Source organism: Apus apus, chromosome 1 (genome assembly GCF_020740795.1).
Source record: "Apus apus isolate bApuApu2 chromosome 1, bApuApu2.pri.cur, whole genome shotgun sequence".
NCBI classification, from domain to species: domain Eukaryota; kingdom Metazoa; phylum Chordata; class Aves; order Apodiformes; family Apodidae; genus Apus; species Apus apus.
In genome coordinates this window covers 147,093,475-147,117,358 of record NC_067282.1, presented here as the reverse complement: position 1 = coordinate 147,117,358, position 23,884 = coordinate 147,093,475, and the positions used below count along the sequence as shown (strand labels likewise).

The 23,884-nt window shown below is 41.3% G+C and overlaps 1 protein-coding gene across 3 annotated transcripts in view; it reads right to left on the bottom strand.

Annotated features, from left to right (window-relative positions):
* The window catches only part of TBXAS1 (thromboxane A synthase 1), a 256,201-nt gene that overhangs the window by 65,682 nt on the left and 166,635 nt on the right, over positions 1-23,884 (bottom strand). For all 3 annotated transcript variants that reach the window (XM_051644014.1, XM_051644015.1, XM_051644016.1), the window contains one exon: positions 7,125-7,439. In XM_051644014.1, coding sequence (XP_051499974.1) covers positions 7,125-7,439 — 315 coding nt within the window. The remainder of the gene's footprint in view (positions 1-7,124; positions 7,440-23,884) is intronic.

The following is a 23,884-nucleotide window of genomic DNA, read 5'->3' as shown; positions in this document are numbered from 1 at the left end:
AAAGTGAATTTGGGTCTCTTGATTCCAAAGCCTGCGTTCAAATCCATACATTCTAGATACTAAGAGAAGGGGGGAAATGCAGGGAAGGGGTTATTGTCAACTTAGCAATCCTCAACCTGTATGTACAGAAGCACCATGAGACAAAGATAATTGACTTATTTCAGACACTGAGCAATTGTATGAAGAACTGCAGAAATCCAACCTAACAACACTTGGTCTCTAGGTGTTTAAAAGCATCTTTTTATTTGTTAAAAGACTAAACTGATTGCTGACAGCTGGCACACATGAATAATGTGAGGCTCTGCAACATCATGTTAAATGAATAAAGAAATCAAAGAAGGTAATTTCCCTCAACAGAATAAACAGCAACAGAATGCAACACTGCTTGTGCTTATTGGTCTTGCATGTTTTGTGTGTCCACGTGTCTGCATGTGTAATCGCGACTCTCTTATGTGGCCTTTTTTCTGCAAACTCTTTACAACTCAGTCTCCCTGGATAAACTCAAGCCTCCACAGTCAGCAACATTTGTTTAGTGAAGCTTAGTCTCTGTAGTTGCAAGCTTCTGAGAGCACAGTGCTTTGAGATACTGCATGAAAGCCACCAAACTCATGCAAATTGTTGTGGTAATTCCCTGACAGTGCCATCTCTCTGACTTTTACCTCTCATTTTCACTAACGCTCAGAGAAAGCAGTCTGTGCTACCAAGGAGATTCTCTGCATAAACAGCTTAAACATCTGAAGTACTCAATCAGGCAGAGAGACACCATAAAAATGGTCCTACCTCTCACTGCTCTCTGGGAATTTTATGGGAAGGGGAAATTTTGAAATAGCAAAATCTCTTTACAATAAGTCATCTCCATTAGAAAGCAGAGATATAAGTGAAGGAGCTCTTCAGTGAGAAGGACAGAATCATAAGCCAGTGTAAAATATTATTACTCCACTCAAGTCAATGATGACATGCCAAGTTACTGCAGATGAGCAACTGCCACACCCAGTAAGTCTGATAAATTACAGTGCCAAAGTAAGAAATTATAGAAGAGGAGCATATGTATCAGCACAGATCAGCCTGTCCCATTCACAACTGACCACACATAGCTGTTAAAATGGAATTAAATAGAACCTTCTCATAAATGAAACTACAGATTGTAATAACTTCGGGCTAGCATCATGCAATATTATTGACATGAAGGAATACAGCTGAAACATAGTCTGGTCAACATTTTCAATTAGACATAATGAAAATATTCCTGGGCCCTAGAAAAGCCAATATTTAGGGGAATAGGAAGATTTATTTCAATTAAAAATAATCCTTCGATCTCCATTTAAATAGTGAGAGAATATGGCAGGACTTTGAAGATTCTTTAACTTTATGGGCTTTATAGACACTGGTGAAAATGTTGGTGAGTCACGCCAGCACTGAATAGTTACAATAGTGCTTTGTGTGGATAGGAAACTGGATGGACTAGAGATATGCTGGACCTTATCCTGTTCTTCATTCCTCTCCACACTGTTTCTAAGCATCATACCAGTAAGTGGCAAATAAGAGCTGTACATGGCATTTTAAAAACAGAATGGAAAACCCAGGTGGTCTTGCAGTGCCTAATGAATGTTTAACAGTAATAGCTGCTCTTTCATCTATTTATTTTTATTTACTGCTCCTGATTCCTGTGCTCTCCTTCACCCTTGCCAGGGGTCCTGAAACTGTTCCTGGAATTCAGGGTGTTCTTTGCTCCAGATTTCTCTATGCTTGACACCTTGAAGTATGCATATCTTTATTACATGGAGGCAGAGCAGTTCATCCTTACACCTCTTTTGCCCAGCCTAGCCGCTCCAAAGCCTACTTGTTTTCCTCTGACCTCATTTCAGTGGTTTAACCTGATCTGTTTGCTTTGCAGCAGATTAGGAGCACATTCATAGCCATTTACTGTATTTCACCTAAGGGCAACAAATAACTTCTTATGAGAGGTTAACATGATCACCTATGTTTTTGCAATCTATTTTGTGCTACTACTCTTCCTGTCTAAAATTGTGCAGTCCAGTAAAACAGAAACAACAAAATAATAATTTATAGTTGTGAAAGACATGGGCTTGAGAGAAGGGACAAGGAAGGGAGGAAGAGAGGCATCTGAATGCTAAAATGGGAAAAGAGGTAAGAAAGAGAGACCTCATATTAAGGGAACCCCCAATGTGGAAGATGCAGCAATTTTTCATGCCCTGAGTGCTGTGGCTTAGGACAAAACACACAGAGCAGCTCAGAGTGAAGTGGGGCTCAGAAGCAAGTGTCCATCTGCTCAAAACGAATACATGTTGCAGGTTTGCTATGCTTTTGCAAAGCACACACACGCAAATCAGCTTGCTTTTGTAGCAAATAATCAGTCACAAGTGCAAAACCTGGTCATAAATACGTATCTTCTGAAGGGTTCTTTAAGAACTCTGCACAGGGATCTTTTTTGACTGAAATGGAGACAATGAAGACCATGGGTGTATTCCTCTTCTGCTGATTAATGTGGATAAAAACATCTTTCAAAACTGTACAGCCTATAATCATTTAGGATGGTTAGCCACAAACCCTATAAATATAATCAGGTCTTGAAATAGCAACCTTTGTTGTTTTATTCTTTCCCCTGTCCTTTTACAGGTATATACCAGGCTAGCTTCTCAACTGATGCATATTGCCATACCTGTACTAATACCAAACATGTTGCGACAGTTTACAGCCTTCTGAAGATCTGAACCCTCCCTGCTGTCCTGAAAACATATCTGTGATCTCTGCAGAAAGTAATATTCTTTTATACACACAGATGTAGGCGTCCTGCCCCCGTGAGCTCATATCTAACTCTCTTCTAATCTTGTTTATTTTGTCTTCATGGTATCAAAGCAAGCTGCACAGCCAGCAACAAGCTTGCAGCAAATACGTGCATCTTATTTTCAGTGGATAGGCCTTCACAGGACATGTACCCCCGAGAGATTCATGAAAAGGGCAAGGTCAGAGTCTCTACAATTTTAATTTCATTTCATCTGTTATAGAAATTATGCTCAAGCTTGTCTTTCCCAGTGCAGTTAGAGCAGTTTGGGAAGATGCAGTGTGTGGTGCTGTCACCACTCAGTACCTTGCCTCTGTGCTTCCCTAGAGACCATGAAAATCTTTGTGATCCCTTTCCCTGCACCCCAAAGATCCAGACAGAGGTGAGGAAGGCAATAACCCCTGTGTGCTGCCCTCGACAATAACCGAGGACAGAGGTTTCTATTGCTTGCCAGACTCCGAAATGGGCCAGGTGTCTCTTCTCACCGTCAAGCCTCCCCACTGAGCTATCAGCCAAGAGAGGACCTGAAAAGTCCTTTAGCAAAGAGAGGAGGAAGGTCCTGGAGATAAAAAAATAAAATACCTGGAGGTAAAAGAAGGTAAAAACCCAAAACACTGCCATGGCTTGCTCCAGGCAGTGTTCTGTGAGGACACTTGCCTGGAAGTCCCAGATCTACAGTGTATTCAGGCAGTGTGGTAGAGAGAGGCAGTACAACATGGTCAGTCAGGTATGCCTCTCCTCTGGGTTCCTGATTCCCAGCACAGTGGCTAGACCACTTCCAGCACTTAACCTTGTATTTCTGCACCACACCACAGCAGCTTGCACCAGGCCAGCACAGGGATCTCCAACACAGGAGCACTTTGGCTTTCTTCTTCCCCTGCACGCTGTCCCATTCTGCTAAGGTGACCACTGTGCCAGCAAGACAGATGAAGATCAGAGCAAACTCAGGGGTATCCTCAAGTACAACTCCCAGAGCCACCTAAACACTGTGGTATGCCTAGATGGACTGACCTTGCTCTCCTTAGTGGCTATCACAAGGTCACAGTGCTCTGAGTTTTTGAGTGGTGTGCCAAAAAACCTGGAACTGTGCCCATCATTTATAGCACCATTTCTCAGATGGCTCTTACATGTCTTTATAAACTTCAGTAAATGAGTGTATAAATCACTCTGTCCACCACCAGAGTACAGCCATCTCTGGGATGATACACAGCAGCTGCTGTAAAATCAGACCACAGCTCTACACCACAGAATAGGGCAATAAAACATACTGCATGAGGCAACTGAAATGGTTGGAGGAAGGAAGGAGGACATGGTGTAAAGCATTTTGTAGTTATAATTGCCTGAGTATAAATTTGGCTGAAGAGGGTACTGTGTTTAATACTTGCATATCTGTAAATCAAAGCAGCTTTCTGCCACCTGAACAAACAACCTGACTGTACCATTCTCCATGTTTTGGGCTTCTAGAGGCCTTCCTTTCTTAAAGTTGCAAAGCACCTTTATAAAAGCAAAGCTAATGTGCTGAGCAAAAACAATAACCTCACCAAATTTCTCATAAACTGACTTGATAACTAACTGAGCCTGTAGCTTCTGTGCCCCCTCCCTTCCTCTTCCTTGCATGACAACTGAACATAGTCTCTATATTTTCTCAGTTTCAAAATAGCTTCTGCTCCTGTAACTTGAAAACCATTTGCATAGATCTTATTTTCTAAGCTAAAAGTAGTTAATTACAGTCACTAAGGGGACTTGAATGCTGCATCCTTTTCCTTATTTTGGGATAAGCTCCTTGAGCAGTGCATTGCTCCCCCTCTCTCCCCCCTCCCCAAATCATTCACTGTTTATAATAGGAAATCTGTTGGAGGATGGGGCTGCATAGATTACAGCTATGAATTTCCTGGTATCAAGGACAGCAGATGAACAGTTACCCTTCTTTTCCTCTTCTCCTCAACCATACAGTCATATGTGCATCATCTAAAGCTAAATCTGAAAAGTAGTAAAGTACAGGGAAGTGATTTGAAAGGTACTTCCAATCAGCATGTGACAAGAGACAACTTAGTTTGGGATGAGGCCACCAGTTTGGGTTGAGGAACCTGGGTACAGTGTACAGACTGTGTACAGTGCTCACCTGCAAAATTAATTCATTTAATTTGAGTGGCATATCTCTCCAACAAGTTTTATCTTCTGTCATAAGTGTCCCCATCTCCACAACCTCTCCTAGATACTGTAAAAGCTTAAATTGTTAGGAAAATATTCCTGTTGGTGAATCAACAGAATCAAGCATTATGTGTTTGAACTGTATTATTATTTAAATACTACTAATAGCAAGTGACAGCTCAGAAAGACCACATACACCATAGGGTCCATTCGGTTCTCTAGCTTGGATCAGGAGCACACTCACGCAAGTTTTTTGCACTGGTTCACACTGTAGTCTCCAGGTGCACAGTGAGGGCTCCTTTAACAGAAACAAAACCAGAAGATCGGTCCAACTGCAAAGGGGAACTCACTACACAGGACTTGATCTAACCCAAAACTAACTCCTGAGGTGTGTACAGCATGCACCCAACAGTCCTCACCACTAGCTGGGCTAGATGACAATCTGTATCCACAGGAGCACACCGATTGTTAATGTAGACAAAACCATACACATGGTCTCCCTTTGTGAAATGTCTGTAAGCCATGGGCCAGCCAACAGCTGCTTGCAGTCAGCTTTCTATGCACTTACAAGGAAAAGTTTACTAATTCATATCCCTATCTACAGATAGGAATGACATCGCACACCTATCATATAGGATAGCCCTACCAGTGATTTCACTTTGGTTCCTTAGGCTGTCAGTTTTCAGGAACTGGCAAGGAGATGAACCATGTTTTCCTCGTGGCTGCATAATAGGGGTTTCTACATGCAACTCTGCCACCAGTACTAACCTGTAAACTGCACATACTCCAGGCCAAGTTGCACCTTCACATCATTGCAGGCCTTGAGGAAGTCAGTTGAACTAACCAGACTCAAAGGCATAATTAGGTCTGCCATATTTGAATGAAACAAGTAAATACACTCCAGCTAGAGTGTTGTAGAGCTAATAACCCAATATTATAACCCAAGAATATAACCCAAGCCATATAGGTGAGAACACAACACAGTTTCATTGTACTGAGTTAACTCCCAGTAGAGGTATGAAGCATGCAACAAGAAGGATCAGATTGTGCAGTCCCAACTTCCACTGCTGTCATCCATCTGCATACTCAGAGCAAAAGCAATCTTAGAGAACCACCATGCTCAGAACGTTGTTATGCAAGACAAAAGACGACATTTTGGGTGAACACAATTTTTTGCACAAGCAAAAGGAGGGAAATGGTAGCTTTTGAATGGGCACACTTTGCATAGTCAAGAATTTTCTACTACCAGCAAAGCAGAAAATTATACAACTCTTTTCTTCTTCTGTAAGTACAACACAGAGGATGGAATGCATAAAAAGTATGAAACTCTCAAAAATGTACAGTTAAGGCTTTCAGCATGCAAATCCAGCAGCTAAAATCCTGCAAGACAGCCATGCCTGGTGCCCTTCTATTCTTGCTTGCCTCCTCTTCCATTATAAAAGCATTCATGAAAAGAAAAAGACTTGATCTGAATTCTCATAACTAATAACTTGTGCAGAGAATGTAGAGTAGAAGAATGGTGGCTGAGTGGTCTGCTAGATATACAAAATATTGTCAGTGGTTATCCAGGTAAAATAAATGCCTTTGGTAAATATAGATAGTGAAGGAGAAGTAATTAGTACCCAGTATAAGAGGATTAGATATTGTGACTTTTTTTTTTTTAAGCATATACATAAATTCTCCTGCTGAAGAGAAAAACAGAAGTATGAACATTTAAAGCAAAACTTTGTAGTTCATGGTTTGTAAGAACATTGCTTTTGTCCTTACAAAGAACAGTAAATAAAATTGACCACAAAACCCATAAAAGTACCTGGGCAAGAGGAAAAAAAATAGAAATGTGTAGTTTTACAGCCTGGTGACAGCTGGTTTATTTCAAGAATGTAAAGTATTTTGTAAAGGTTAAGCTTTTGCTGTGACACTAAGTTTCTGGGCCATCTCTTCAGTTGCTATAAAGTGACATTACTCAACAGTTAAAAAAAACAAACCAAAACAACAACAGCCCTAAACATTATAGATTAATTTATATTTTTGGCTGAAAATATTAACAAAATATGAATATATGCATACATAACTGAGACAAATAAAGGTCATGCGGGTGCCTCAGAGGCATGATTACGTTCACATTGCCTTACTCCCTGCATGAAGCTCCACACCAGCCCCCTGTACTCACATGTTTTGCTGAGAACTCATCAACCTCCTGAAGCACCCTCTGCTGGCACTCTGGGTTGGTGGCTAGCAAGTACGTGGCGAAGGACAGCGTGCTAGTGGTGGTCTCATACCCAGCGATCAGGAACAGAAAAGCTTGGCCTGCTATCTCATCCTCTGTTAACGTCTTCCGAACCTTTGCAGATGAGGCCTTGCCAGCAAGACGTGCCTCGTTCTGTCTGGAAGCAGAAGATGGACTGATCCCATCAAAACACCCAGCTGCCAGGGAGTCAGCTGAGTCACGGGAGTCGAGCATCCACTGAAGAAAATCTCTGCGCCTCTGCAGAATATAGGATGAGAGGAAGCACAAAGAATGGGTCACAGAGCAATGCCTTTACCTGTGGGGGAAAGAAAGGAGAGAGCTTTTTCCTATTTATACTGCCCACTTGGCTCCCACAGAATGGCCAGCAGCCTTCCACTGAAAGAGGAGACTTCAATAAATCAGCTGGAAATGCCATTACTAGGAGCTGGTCACTCCTTTCTTCCCAGTGGGATGAGACTGATCTGCCTCCAATACAGAACAGGTACATATTTTCAGAAAGGATTATTAATGACCAGCTCCATACAGAGCTTCTTTCATCCTCAGAGTGAGTTCTGAGCACTTTCTGGAAGTCAGGAAATTGACATAGTCAATGCACAGTCCCATATATGCCTGGCAAGTGGAGGTGGCACCAAGCACTGAAAGTCACCATCTAGGTTTAGGGTTGCATCTACAATGATTTCTGCGCCAGCTGAAGAAGACAGGACCAGAAACTGAACTCAGTAAACTGGTGCATCTTTTTTATGAGAAAGTACAGTTACGAACACTTGAACCAACATAGCATTTAATATTTATTTTTTTTAAAGAAAACATATTTGTAGAAATGCATTACAACAGTAAGCATTCTTCTACCATAAAACCTATTTGGGTGGCTTGTCTTTGCAAAAGGCCTACTGAATGATTCTACTGTTAAGAAAACTGCTTTCTTTCACGTTAGTTTCTGACATAAAAACTCTAATAAACAGACCTATGGACAAGAGTGAGTTGACTCCAGAACAGTCTGGACAGCAAGCTTGATTAGGCTTTGAAATATAACCCAGAAAGTTTGAATTGACTTTTGGGAGTGGGCATAATAGAATTGTTCTGAACCTAAGCCATAAGGCTACGTGATTGATTTTCAGTTCCTCAAATACCAACAGAATACGTGATAGCTCAAGGACTTAGGAGTGACTGCAGTGCCAGAACATGACAACTCATGCAGTAGGATGGACAAAAGAAAGGACTAAGTATTTCTTCAAAAGAAAAAAAATCCTATAAAGCTGCTAAAAAGAAATAATTTGAATGATTTCTTGAATCGGATGATTGAGAGATAAAGTAGCAGAAGGGAAAGCCAGAGAAAAGGACATGAAAAACAAGATAAGAATAAGGAAAGACTAATTACTTATAAATGTCAAAGGACTTAATCAGATTTCTTTTTTCACAACAAAAGAGGAGCAATACTTCGTGTCCGGTATTTAGTTCTGCTGCCAACAAACTGTTCTGAGTGATCTAAAGGCAAAGAGTAATCACTATTTTGAGGTTTGAGTAATACAAAGGATTGGCACACTGCCTCTTTAACAGATCCTTCCTTCCACCCCACAGAACCTTTTCATTTTGTATGTGTGTACACCTAAGAATTCATGCTCCAGATAGTTTCCAGTGCCAGTCACTGTGTGCTGAAGGACTCTACAAACTGGCCAGTCAAACTGAATCACCTCCAAGGCACAGGATACATGTTTTTCACCCAGTAAGTGAAGGCACACAAAGCAACATCATACACATTGTGCTGAGCGACTAAGCTCCAGGTTCCAAAATACTTCCTCATGCCCAGACTTAGGGACAATTTCCATACTCAAAACGGCTGTGCTTCCTTGGTCTCTCATTTCTAAAGCAGCACACTAAAAGTTGCAACTGCCCTGCTTCTCTAGACTGGAGGAAACAAGATTTCATGCATACTTCAGCTGTGCATAGCTAAAAAATCTCATTTAACTCTTCCAGGAAGGGTTTTATTCACATTCTGGGCATCCATGCATCGCACAACTCAGAGTCCAACTCTTCTGGCATAGCCTACGCTTCAGGGGTTTTCCTGGTATATCTATTTGGGTTAGGCCAATTTTTAAACTAAAAAACCCCAACAAAACAGTCCACTGTGTTCATGAGTGTGTGGCTAGACTAGTCTAGCACAGTAATAAACTGCAACTGTAGAGATATTCCTTTTTATCTGTAAAACTAGTCATCATCACCTAAACAACTTTCATAACATAAAAACGAGTAATTACAATCAGATTTGGTGGAGCTGTAACAATGCAACATACTAAGTTCAAATGGTGTAACATTTGGTATGGTTCTGCATTCCTCCTTCTCTAGCTGTGAATTTTCTTGTAAACAAACCCATTGCTCTCTGAGGGTTTGCAGTTCCCAGTCATGAGCTGTTAGCTGTGGCTGGTCTTATATTTAGACAATACGCTCTCTGGAGACCCTACAAGATGTTTCTCCAGCCTTAGAAAAAGTCAGGTCCTGGCCTTATACAAAGCATCTGGTTATTGCTAAGATGGTAAAATAATAATCATAATGACTAGTGAATAAAATTTCATTCATGAGAATTTTTGCTGAAAGCAAACTTAATGAATGCTAGCACAAGTGAATATTCCCAAGAATGTGCTCTCAAATGCCTCTGTGGCCATTTTGAGGAGCACTTTTTATTACTCACAAAATATATTTGGTTAGGAATTTAAAAGCTTCTCTTGCTGCAGAATCTCTTTATAAGGTTGCCCTATCAAGAAACAACTAGATACCTTTTCTGTGCCACCTATTTTGTTGCTCAGAGCAATGGCTTCATAAACAATCCTTACCAAAAAAACATTCATTTGTAAAACTATTTGAATAGTAGTGGAGGGGGAAAAAAAGCATAAGATTAGAAATATGCAAGCTTTTTTCAAGATAATTCTATGAGCTATAATTTATCAAAATGTCTCTTTCTTATGGTTCAATCTACTTCACTTTAGATATCAGTATAGAATGCAACATAAAAAATCATCATCAGCCCAAGCGAGAGAAAAGATTTCCAGGGTTATAATCAGTCATAATGAAACATATTTTTCTTCCGCATTACCAGGATGGAAAAATCACTCTGGCTCAAAACCCTAACAATGTGCAATAGAGTCAAACACTAGCATAAAACCAAATATAATTGGACTGCTAAGTGCTGGAAATGAGGAAAAGGTATCTCATGAAAATTCACAGGGGTTTTCTCCACTTTAGTTGACAGAAGGAGAAAAAAAAAAAAGGCAAAAAAAAGGCAGTTTTTTCAGTTTGACAACAGACCAGATAATGACAATGTCACTGCACAAAAACATTCTCTGGTCATCACATACAGCTGCTAGTTTCCTTTTTCCATGAGGGACATTTGTTTGATTTTTCCTGCAAAAAGCAGAAGCCCATAATAGCCTCTATCCTGTCCTCTGACATTCACATAGTTATGTTACAATGGCCTCAGAAACAAGTGCCCACTTCAAAAGAATGGCATGCCAATGAGACAGACCCTTGTTTTGCCCTCGTACAACACAGAGCCTATCATTAAGGCAATAAAAATTGAATGGAAAGCTACTACTTGAAAAAAAACCTAATTTGAATGCAGTCTGGGACAGGGTGCATGTCTAACTTGGTGGTGACACAGACATTCCCTTTGAAATATATAATAAGACAAGCCCCGCTTTCAGCTTCCTCAAGATAGACACCTTGCAATATATTCCCTGACACCAGTGTTCTGGGCCGTATCATTTCTCTCATTAGTCTCCTTAAACATCACCTGGCCATGCAGAGAAATCATTCTCCACAGAACTGTAACAAGCTACGTGCTACACACTGGGAGAACCGATGTGTGTTATACAGGGGAAGGCCAACCCGGCGGTATCTATTGCCCCTCCTCAAATCACTGCTTTGAAGTTTTGCAGCTGTCCAAAGGAGAGAGGCGAATGTCTCACACGGGTGTTATATTATGCTTTTTCTCACAGGAGGCAAGGGTCCTGGGCTGTAGGGGATGTCTCCAGGTCTTTCCATTCTAAACAGAGAATTGTGTTTTGGTAAATTCATTGCTACTTTGGGGGCCTGGGGGACCCTCAGGTTATGCTTTTGGTAAGGAGCTTGAGTCATTCAACTTGACTGCATAGTGAAGTAAAAATTACTTCAGGAAAACTACCACATGTATCAGCTGGAGTTTTTGTTCTTTATGCTGTGATCTCAGTGGTGTTTTCTGCAAACTGTACTCAAACTTTGCACTACTCTGATAGTTCAGCTCCACATTTTGAGTTCAAAAAAGCCCTGAACTACAAAAAGCAACTTAAAGATGAATCAAGGAATGAAACTAGATGACATAATCACTTGGTATTGTGTAAAGGACTTGCTGTGGTGCAGAAGTCATACAAATGTGATGCTGCTAATACAGTATCACTCGTAAGAAACTGTGCAGACTCTCCTAGCCTTTTGCAAATGCTCTGATGGCAGCTCAAACAAATCAGAAGCTGAGCTTCAGAATCGATATCTAACAGGTAGAAAGCTCACATCTCATATTATTTCAGCTTCTTACAAATGTATAAAACAGTGCTGTATTAGTTCATATCCAGGTCACTTTTTGTAAGTTTGATTCAACAACGCCTTTTTAGGTGAGACAAACCTGTGTCACCCTGAATGTATCAGTAAAGCACTGCAGTAGCTACCCAGATCCTTTTGAAAAAGCAGCACAATCTGCAGCCCCACTAAAACTATCATTTTGCCAAACTGCTTTGGAAGGATCAAGTTCAACCTCTCCCTGACACTTGCAGGTTTCATTTGGTTTTCCAGTGAAACCAGAAGAAAGCCAGTCTCCCTGCCCATATATCCAGTCCAAAAACACTTCAGAGAGACTGTCCTTTTTGCCTTTTGCTTTAACCCAGAAGCTGGAGTTGACTGGGAGGCCAGAGCTGACAGCCCTCAAATGTGTGTGTCTGAAGGTTGAGGGCATGGTGGTCTCATGGGTGATGTTCAGCTCTGAAAGGAGCTGGAGTCTTGAACTGCAGGGTATGGCTGTTGCTAGAGAGTGGCTGGGAGGCTTTCAGTTTGGGGGAAAACAACTTTTTTGTTTGCATCTTTTAACATCAGCTGGTGAAAGCAATGTAAAGTTTTTATTGTAAATGGGCTGAAAGTCTGAGGACAGATGCTTCTTACAAAGCAATATAAATTGCATTAAAAACATGAGTAAATTTAAAGCAAAAAAATAACATAAAATTAACTGAGTGCTCACTTGGAAAGTAAAACAGCCTTTTGCCAGCCTGGCCTAACAATTGTAGTGAAGTCCCAGATGGGGAAGATTTTGTATAACTTTGGACTTGTTCTGACATTTTCATATATTATCATCACTAAACTCCTATGCAAATTTCTGGCAGAAGTTTTTACAGCAATGAGAGAGCAGTATTATGATCCAATGACACCACATTTGACATCAGAAGCCACAGCAATGCTTTGCTTTCTACTTGAAAGAAAGAAGAGTCCCTACAATAGTGTAGCAAACTGATAGTTGAAATACTGAGCAGGCCCAGAATGGGCAAGTATGTCAGCAAATTAATGAAAGCACCTGAGCATGGGAAGTTTTAAAGAAGGTAACAAAACATATTATCTTCTATATACGACCAATGTTATTTAAAAAAATAAAAATAATAATAAAAAAAACCCCAAGAGTCAGTGTAAATCGAAGTACAACATGCATTTTATTGGCTGAGTTTGCCACTAAATGTGAAGAGTGGCTGATACGAACTATAAGTTAAAGCACTGATCTCCACAGAAGGAGGGATGCTTAAAGCTGCACTCCTTTTTTTTGCCTGTAAAACACAGTTATAACTGATGCAGCTTCTACATCTGTAAAATCGGTACAACATGCATCAAATCTTACAAAACCTCATGAGGAAAAGCTAATGATGATCTCAGAAAACCCTTTAAGACCTAGGATGAAAACAGATTTACACAGACTTAAAGAGTTTAAGGCAAAAGTACTATAACATGGGGGAAAGAAGCCTGGAACTCAGCAAGTTACTGCTCCATTCCCTTGCCATGAGGCAGTATCTGCCAAACAATCCCTGACTGCTGTTTGTCTAACCTGCTCTTAAAAACCCAGCCAAACTCCTTCTTCCCACAGCCTTCCCTGGGGAGTCCACCCTTGCACTGAACCATTTTAATCACTGGAGAGGTTTCCCCTACTCCAGTGAGTCACTGCAGATAACTGCACATCATTAGATCTCATCCAGCCACACCAGGAACATCTGAGGCTCCACAACCTGCACTTGTATCTTTCTCTCTTTATATATATCTATCTATTACTTCAGTAGGTCTTTGACAAACCATGCTGATAACAGAAAAATCACACTGCTGAAAAATACAACACTGTTTTCATGTGGTAGTGCCTCCATTTATGAGGTGAGGGAGAAGAGTGTTCAGGTACTGCTGGTTTCTTCCTCAAAAATTTTGTACTTTCCTAACCTTTAGAATGCAAAGGTAAAGAGCATTATTAATCTACAGAGGCATGGGCAAGCCTAATTTGACCTGAAAACTAAGCTGGGTGAGTTCTTAAAAGCAAGAAATTGTCAGAGACCCTCTCCCTTAAGCTTAAACTACTGCAAGTGGCACTAGAGGGCTCACATCTTGAAAGACAAGAGCCTCCTTCTGGAGATGTTCCCACACAGTCCAGGGATGAATATGAATGTGAATTTCAGATCTAATTGCTAGTGTAAGTAGAGAGAGCAAAGAACTGCTTCTAGTTGAGACAAGCTTAACACAGGTGTTTATAGCTCTTGCAGAAGGAAGCTGGTTTTAATCTTAAGTGTGTGGACTTGTTGCCTGTAAGCTGCAAATATCTCAGCTGGAGGCCTAACCTGGCCGAAGTGGTACGTAGGATGAAGAAATACTACAATTACGTGAGTGAGAAAATTAGGCACACGACTATTTGATTGTTTCATTAATATGTGGGCCCCCAGAGAAAATCTATGGCTTGCCTAGAGAAACCATCCCAGCAGTCCTTTAGTGTAAAACCAAGGGACTGCCTGCAGCCTTCTCCACTGACACCCCTAACGAACTGACCTTTGTCCCTGGCTCTGGAGAGTATCCTTCCAACACCAGGCTGAGCAGAATGAGCCGGGTGTCAGAGAAGCACTAAGATTCTCCATGACATTTAGTCTAATGGCAAACAAGCGTCATGCACTTTGTGGCAGCTGGTTGGCATCTCTGCCGTGCTGGGCTGCCAACCTCAGCCCAGAGCACAGCACAACAGTGTAACCACCACAGATCCCTCCATCACATGCGTGCATGAAGAAGGCTCAGCAAACAGCCCAAAATACAAGGAGTCTCTTTCAGCTTTCCCAATCCCTGCATCATGGTGAGCAAGAGACTCTGGTAGACGTAACACTGGACTGCAAGCTCCTTATTCTGTATTTACAAAACATTTTGGATAACAACACTCTGATAACGATTCCTGCCATTATCAGAACACAGACAATAAATATTGGATTAGTGCATGGGGTAGCTGAGCTTCCCCTGCCCCATACATGTTTTGCTGCTTGGAGATGGAGGAGTGAGGTTATCAGAATACACAGTGGGCAAATACAGCAAGAGAAGAAATAAATGGGCACTGGGGAAGAGGAAGAGCTTGGGCTGGGGCCCCTCACGCACACCAGTGTGTGCAACAGGCACCAACTCCCAAATCAGCAGAAAGCTGACCACTCTGCTGCACACTGTGTACATGCATCCTCTCCCAAAGCTTATCTGACCTCCCAGTAAACCATTCCACACTCCTCCCCTCCTCTATTTGCAGGAGGAAGGGAGGATGCAGGAAGGGAGTGTTTTAGGCTAAGGGTCTGACACTCAGAAGCTTGACCCTCTGCAGACCCAAATTGCTGACTAAAAGCTGCTGCTGTAGGCAGCCCTCTTTTCCTTTTCTATTTGCCACAGATTATAATTCTATTTGCTTAAATCTAATTCCTGATGAGTAATCAGTTCTGTTTTTAACAGTTGCCTGACATTCAAGAAAATGCATGGGAATCTCATTGTTGCTTCTTTATTATTTGCTCTTCCTGCCCCATATGCTCTCTTTAACATACTTGCAAAGCCCTGCCACTCACTTCAAAGATCCATCAGAGTATTTTGGGGCCATCCTGGGAATTTACTGATCACATCCCTTCCTACCTCATCTCTCCATCTCTCCCCATCATTTGTTCAAGATCCTCTCTTTCCGCAACACATTACATACAGAGTGCATACTTTTTTGAGGGGAGCAGCACCTCATTCTTTGCTTTTGTGATGGTCTTAAGTGATTCTGGGTAACTAAAAAAATATATATATATTTTTTTTTTTTAACTAATTATGGCTGTGAGACTGATATAAATGGCTTGTACTGTTAGGAAAAAAAAAAAAAAAGGCAAAAAAGCTAGTATTTAGGTTCTTTATTAACAATATGGAAAAAAACCACACTAGTCTTTTCTAAATGCTTTCCACTTCTGGCAGGCAATCCCACCACTGCCTTATCCATTCATGATCACACCTGAACCCGACATTAGGATTTATCCTGGATCTTTGGCCATAATAGACTGGCTTTTACCCAGAGTACATAAATTGCCTTTGCATCTGACTCTCCTCTTTTGTGCATGAAAAAGGGTACAGGTCTCTAACACAGTGGCTGGAAGCAGTGTTGGGAAGGAAAGGATTATTTTCAGCCAGCCTGTGACCAATAACAAATTGTGTTACCCTCTGCAGTTTCATGGATGCTTGGTTCAGTTATGGGTTTTATCCAATAGATGGCTCCTCAGTAGCAGGAAGGATTCTCCTCTTGCTCTCCTTTCCTTTAGAGTTTCAATACGACTTTCTAATATTTACACACCTATTATCTTGCAAATATAGGCATTTTGTGCACAATGATAAACACACAGAAGAAGCATGTGTGCATGAATTAAAGAACAAAAGAAAAATTAGATGGCTCTTTATATATTTCATGCCATTTTGTCCTCTGCCAGTATCGGGATGCATGAAAAATGACAGTCAGGCAGCCCTGTGGTCTGGAATGCTTTCTAATGTAAAAATATATATTAAAAAAGCCAAACACAGCTTCAGAAACACATGAATATTAACAGCATGCCAGAATACCAGCTGTCTTTCTCCCCAAAAATATGAGGACATATCCCACAACTTATATATCCCTGACTGAGCGATACTTAAGCAACTTACAGGCATCATTACTCCTCTGTCAACGAAAGGTTTTTCACAAGAAAAAAAATAAAATCCTGTGTGTAATTATTGATATAACCAACCAGGAGAGCTCTGTGTAATTCACAGGGTGCAAGTTAAAATCCTTATGAGTAATGCTGCCAGTTCTGAGATGGGGAAAGTGAATAAGCTTTTGTTGTTTTCCAGAGAAACATAATCAGAATAATAATGGCAAAACCTCAGACATTAATTACATTCAGACAAATCATGTTTATCCTGTGTACGTGCTTGTGACTTCTCCAAATCAGAAGAGCAGTTCCTGGTCATTATTATCCTGAGATCTACCTTGCATCTCACTCAAATCTTGCCAAAGAGTTGGCAGAAACCCCTCTTTGGGGATTGTGACCCTCGTGTACGGTGGTCAGACCACATGATCCAGAGAAAAGTGCAAACAGAACACTCACGATAAATCATAAATCTCATAGAAGCAAGACCATGGCTATTTAAATCCCTGCAGCTCAACAGTTCAATGGGGCAACTATAAGCCCCAGAAATAGCTGCTCTTTGCATCTAAAATAATAACATTCACACAGAGACACAGAATCACACAGAATCCGAGGGGTTGGAAGGGACCTCGAAAGATCATCTAGTCCAACCCCCCTGCCAGAGCAGGATAACCTAGAGCACATCACACAGGAACGTGACCAGGTGGGTTTTGAATGTCTCCAGTGAAGGAGACTCCACAACCTCTCTGGGCAGTTCCAGTTCCAGTGCTCTGTCACTCTCACAGGAAAGAAGTTCTTCCTGATATTCACATGGAACCTCCTATGCTCCAGTTTGTATCCATTGCCCCTTGTCCTATCACTGGTCACCACTGAAAAAAAGCCTGGCTCCATCCTCCTGACACTCACCCTTAACATATTTGTAAACATTGATGAGGCTGCCCCTCAGTCTCCTCTTCTCCAAGCTAAAGAGACCCAGCTCCCTCAGCTTTTCCTCATCAGGGAGATGTTCCACTCCCTTAATAATTTTTGTGGCTCTGTGCTGGGCTCTTTCAAGCAGTTCCCTGTCCTTCCTGAACTGTGGGTCCCAGAACTGGACACAATATTCCAGATGTGGCCTCACCAAGGCAGAAGAGAGGGGGAGAAGAACCTCTCTTGACCTACTAACCACCCCCTTTCTAATGCATCCCAGGATGCCATTGGCCTTCTTGGCTACAAGGGCACATTGCTGGCTCATGGTCATCCTCCTGTCCACCAGGACCCCCAGTAATAAACTCTATCCTTGAAATATTAAAGCTGCTTTGAAAAGGGGGAGAAAGGTACCAGTTTCTTTCAAATACATATAAATATATAGCATCTTAACATTAGCACAATTCAGACATAATAACTATCAAGCAAAAATACGTTTTGTCCCTGTTCAAAGCTGAGCACAATCATTGTTTGTATTTCAGTACTCCAAAAGGACATGTGTAATTCTATACATTGAATCAGCTTTTTGCTAGCTAAAACCTGGAAAATCTGAACCAACTTGCACTTTGCTCACTCCAAAAGAAGCTCATCAACATGCTCGATCACGAGCTGTTGCACTGTTGCTGCCCTTTACTCCTGAGCAGACACCCCAAACAGTCCTCAAGCCTAATGGGCATTGTGCAAAGAAACTGCACAGGCAAAAGTAGCCCTGTGCTCTGGTGAGCCCTCAGCTGGCATAAGGGCCTTTTGCATGCCCAAAGACCAGCTGTGACATCTCTTTTAAACTGTGCAAGGCACACAGTTTAAGACCTCTGGCCCATCCCAGTACTGGTGAAACACAAAAGCTCCATCTCTCCTCCAGCCTCTTGGGATGCTGCAGCCAGCAGAACTTACCCCAGACCCAAAGTCAAGCCTGTAGACTTTCACCTTCCTCCCCTTTTTAAAGGGGTAATGTTACAAACATGCTAAAAATCAGAGCTCACAACTGAAATACTGACAGCAGTTTTCACTGTGGAGCAGTTTAAAACAGGCAGCAGTGATATTCATTAAGCTGTTAATAATGGATTGTGGCACAAAGCAATTTATCACGTTTCCATTGTAATTAAAATCACTGAATATTTGGGCACTTGCAATGCACCTAGCTCTCCTTTGCTTTGGAAGCTTTACATTTAAATGTGAATTATGGCTCACTCTCCCCAGAGACCTACTAAAAAGCCCATTTTAATTGGTATGTTTTTAATTGAGATTACATTATTAAAAAGTGTACATTTCTGTCGAAGAGAGCAAGGAGGTGCTTGGCTCCTCTCTAGCCTCAGTCTCTCTTAGGTATAGCTTGCTTATCCCAGCAGGAGGGAAAAATGAAAGGTAGTCGCTGGGAAGAAAGTGAAAGAAGCCCTGTACAGTCCCAGGCTATGCAACCAGGGCAAGGCTGCCACTGACTGCCACGGATGCAGGATTTTCTAGGTGGATTTCTGAGGCAGAGGAATTGCCACAATTGTTGAGGCTGCTCTGTAGCACAAGGCAGATGGAGGAATGCCACGCAGGGATTCCTGCCTCACAGCCAGCTGACATCGAGGGCACATTTTAAAAAGCCTCTCCTCAAGGCTTCCAGTGACAGACAATCTGTTGTTTTTCCATAATAAGCGACTCTAATGTTAAATTATCCTCAAAAATCCAGATATGGTCACTAGTGGCTGGGGTCTATTGAAGGCCTCCAGCTTGGCTGGCTCCAGCAGGCTGGGGAAGGAGAGGCAGCCGCTGGGCCAGCCCGGGCATGGTGGCAGGAAGAGAATTGCCCCTGCAAACAAAGTTGGTCAGTTTTGTGCATTGAGATGGACAAACTGAATTGCCACCAGGTTCAAAAGAAAAGCAACTTCATGCACTTGACATCCAAATGCTGGCCACATAATGCTTCTCTTGGTGGCAAGAGGGGCTGTCAGTGTCTCTTATACCTAGAGTATGGATCAGCTAAGGTAAGTAGACACAGTGGTAAAGGAAGAAATATCAAAGGAGTGCAAAGGAGATACCAACAGTTGAGACAGATCAAGGGAAAAACCTCCAGAGATCAAAACATACCAACAGATGGACAAGACAGTCAAACCAGAATGAAATACCAAGGAAGAGCTTTTTCATAACTGCTTCAGAAAAGGTCATGCTGTACTACAAAAAGAAGGCAGTGAGTGGGGATGAGAGAGGTCAGTGTAGGTAAATAGGGACTCTGAGAAACTAACAGGGAAAAATTATAAAATCACCCACTATTGCCACAAGTGCCACAACTCCTCTTCTAGTTCTGGGAGCAGGAAGCTGGGAGCTGGATGGTGAACCAGCAACAGAAAAAAACAAAGCCAAACAAAACCAACCAACCAACCAAACGAAAAAACGGAACAAAGAGACAAAACTGGAAGTGTTAAAAGTGATAGCACAGTTATTGTAATTAGGTCAGTAAATCGCGACTTTTTTCTAAATTAAAACTTTAAATGCTATGCTCCAGTTATATATGTCATAAGAAAGTCTGTTTCTACAGGAAAAGTACCCAAACATGCTATTGTTCTGAACTGCAAGGTAACAGTCAAGAGATCAACAGATCCCTTGCAGATGTAGATCAAGGGTAAGTAATAAAAAAAATAATAAAAAACAACAACGGCTATGTAAATGAAGATTAGATCTTATATCTCACCTTGGCATTAAAGGCCACCACCCTGCTATGCAGTAAATGAATCTCCAGATGATTTAATTTTGTGGCAAGATTCCCTTTCTTTGCTGATTTGAAAACCCCACACCCTGGATGAAGACCAGATCACAGATTAAGCAGGAAAAGGGAAGGGCTTTCAGAGACCTGAAGTAGGATCTTCTGAGAAAGTTAGGAGGGACAGACTGCAAGGGTAATGTACAGAAAAGATGAGGAATTGTAAGAGAGAGAAGTTATAGAAAAGGGAATTTGCAGAACTTCAGGGTGAGATTTTTTGGTCCTTTCAGTCAAGGGGATGATTACTAAGACTGTACCATGAAGGAAAGCAAATGACAGGAAGCGGGAAAACACATGTTGGAGAACATTTACTTTATGCTGAGGGAATCGCAAGGGAAAACTGTGCTTCCAAGCCTAGAGGAAAATGACCCTGAAAGACAGATGTAACATTGCTTAGGCTGAATATTTTGCACAGATGAGAGCATGCATCAGAAAGGCCAGATTACTTACTGATTTGGCATGTACCAACAGATATATGACTACATCAGATTCTGCCCCAAGTGCTAGAAAAAAAAAGGCAGCTGAAGATGCCTTACTCCCTTCCCAGAAAACAGAAACCTTCTCCTCAGCCCTGGACATAGCAACATCTCATCGTGCCTGTGCAACTTCTGTGACCCAACACCCAGAAACATTTCCCCTAAGAAACACAGTCACCTAAGAGGTTGCAACAGCCTCGATCCAATTATTTTCTTATCAGAGTATCAGGAGAGATGCTAACTAACCAAGGGACAAACTTTATGTCTAAGGTCATGAAACAGCAGTATTGAGTACTAGGTATAAAAAGTATTAAAGCCTATGCCACATCCTCCTTAAACAGATGGCCTTTCAGAAAGATTTAATCAGACATTGAAATGCATGCTGCGAATACTCATTACTAGCACAGGATCAGGCTGGGACAAGTGGCCAGCACTGACGTTATTGCCTACAGGGAATTACCACCGGTATAAACAGGATTTTCAGCATTTGAACTTCTCTCTGGATAACAAGCACAGGGTCTCCTTGCCATTGTAAGAGAGGGTAAAGCAAAAAAATAATGATGGGGTGGGCCAGGTATAGATTGCAGAGAAGCAAGTAACCCAGGCCCCTGTAAGAAACAATCATCTTTTTTTGGCTTCCTCTTCCTCCGTTTTTTGCCTGTACTGATCAAGCCACCACAAAGTTCAGTAACACAGACCAATGTTTGCTGGATTCCACCTTCAAAGCACAATGAGCTCTTGCTCTTCTTACTTCTGTGGATACATAAAACAGTGCTGTGACCACTCCCTCCCTTTCAGTATCAAGAACAGGAAAACCAGGTTATAGCCACAGGAACCAGCACCTAGAAGGAGGCATAATTAGGGCTGGCCAAAAAAAATAGACAAAAACAAGACTTTTGATCTGCCCTTAAGAATGGGGTGGTTTCTTTGAAAAAGACAGGTTTGCCTTTAATTCTTTCCTCCTCCAGGTTTTCAGAAAAAATTTACTGCAAACATTATTTGAAAGCATCCTTAAGCTATCTTTTGGCCTGGATTTTTTGTAAACAGTATCATGACTGATTTTACCATATAAACACAATTTTTAAAAGTCACTAGAACCCTTGACATTATCAACCATTGAGCTTCTGGATTGATTTATTTTTACTCCGGATGAAAAAGAATTTTTTCAACTCTAAAAATCTCACCCTTCTCAATTAAAAGATGTTTCTCATATGCTGTAAAATAATCAGCAAAGCCAAATGTCCATCTTCACTTCCCACTCTGACTGATGAAAACAGGAGGAAAATGCATGCAAACCTTACTGACAGAAGCATTTCAGTCCTTCCTCCCTGGAAGGCATCCTGTTGGCCTAATGACTTCCTGTGGATTAATCCTGCTACAGGGAGCAACTGAACTTCCACTGTTCTCCCCAGAAAGGGGCAAAGATACAATCTATTTTTAAAGTCTTCTGAAGGAGCTCCACCACACATCTCTTAGAAAGTGAGGTCAGCTTTTCCTGCATAGATTCTCACATTTTCTGAGTACTGACTGTAGGATCATTCATGGCAACTCTGGATACCCAAGAACTTCATCAGCCTAATCAGTACAAACACCCTGGTCCTTTCTTTTAATTTCTGTACCTTGGTCCAAAACTATGTGCTTGCAAACTGAAACATGTGAGCAGTGCTCCAAGAATTGTTGACATGCATTATGGCAGTTGGGACCCCAGATTGTAGCTGAAGTGAAACACGTGAAACATGTGATAGGGACTGTTCTTGTCATGCCCTGAAGAAGAAATGAAGATACACAGCAGTGGCTGAAAAAAACTAAAAGGAATTTCAGTTTAGGGAGAGATGGAGGTACTGGAGAAAGAGTCCCAGATGCCAAGATTATTTTGTTATAGTTGCTGCAGAGTTTGCTGGAGTGGAGCAGATAATAAATATGTTATACCATCTGCCTGTTCCTTGTCTAGGATCAATAAAGGACTCTGATCCATAACTAAGAAGGCAGTAGAAATGGTGTGATAATAGTAAAAGGTGAGTGATAGCAAGAAGACCTGGTAAGTGCATGCTGGCAGCAGGTAACCAAGAAGACATTTGCTTTCTCCTCATGACTGCAGTGCTCTTAAAGCACTGGGCTCACCCATGTGCTGGGCTGCAGAACTGGGACAGCTGCAGCAATAATGCAAAACTCTTCCTGCTTCCCCATCAACACGCCCCAGGGAGGTGGGAAAGTCACCGCTCTCGTTACTTATTCTGTCCTTGATCTCTTTTGAGCAGAGAGACTGCAGAACTGCATTTCATGATGAAAGCACCTCAGCCAGACAGGTTAGCCCAGGCCTGAAACCAAAAGATCACTTTTCATAGGCCTGCAGTTCATCCTTAGAAAGATAAGAACAGCCTGATAAAGAAATTTCAACTGGTTACCAAAAGTAATGGGGATTTCAAATTCATCTCCATTCCAGGTTTTGAGGCCTTGCTATGTTTAAATGCCCATTTAAGAAATCCTGAGGAAGTTATAAAATTCATTGCATCTTTAAGAAAAAGGAAAAAAAAACACACAAAACCAAAACATTTTTATTCAAATGTAGGAAGGAAGGAACACATTTTTTAAAAAAAAAGCAATAATAGCTTGATTTTTTTAAAACAGACATTAACATAATGTCACCTTTTTTTCCTCTTAGAATCACTCTGCTGCCCAGGCACAGACACCAGATTTAACATTCAAAAGGTTTTTAACATATTCTAGAGGAATGATACCCTTTCATTTAAAACAGCAGAGACAGGTTTGAGATTTTGCTTCAAACCCCATATTAAGCACAAAATCCCTCTATATCTTTAAGATACACATTTACCTTTCTGAAAAGCCCACTTCACATTTCCACGTGACAAAGGCAGTGGTTAATGACATGATCCAACCATGAGAACAGGCCCAGCAGAACAGAATAGTAGCATTCCTCCTACAGACAGACTTAGGAAAAAAAAAAAGGACCAGACTGATCCTTTGTTTTACTGACTTGATAAATCAATAAAACCTGGATTATTTAGCATTGCCATGTGGTGCTTGTACCCCTAAATGGACGCCTCCTTCTTTCAAATATAAACAAGTTTTGCTTGGTTTTCTACAAAGGCAGGAAAACTGCACACTATTAGAAGGTGTCTAATCCTCCCATCTGCTGTTTCCTTAGAATAATATTTACTTTTTAACATCTGTACTGCATTTCCACAGTTCAAACACACACACAGCTCCTGGAATGTACATAGTATTTGGGAAATTTTTAACTAAGTTTTCTTAGTAATTGTATAGTTTTCCCTT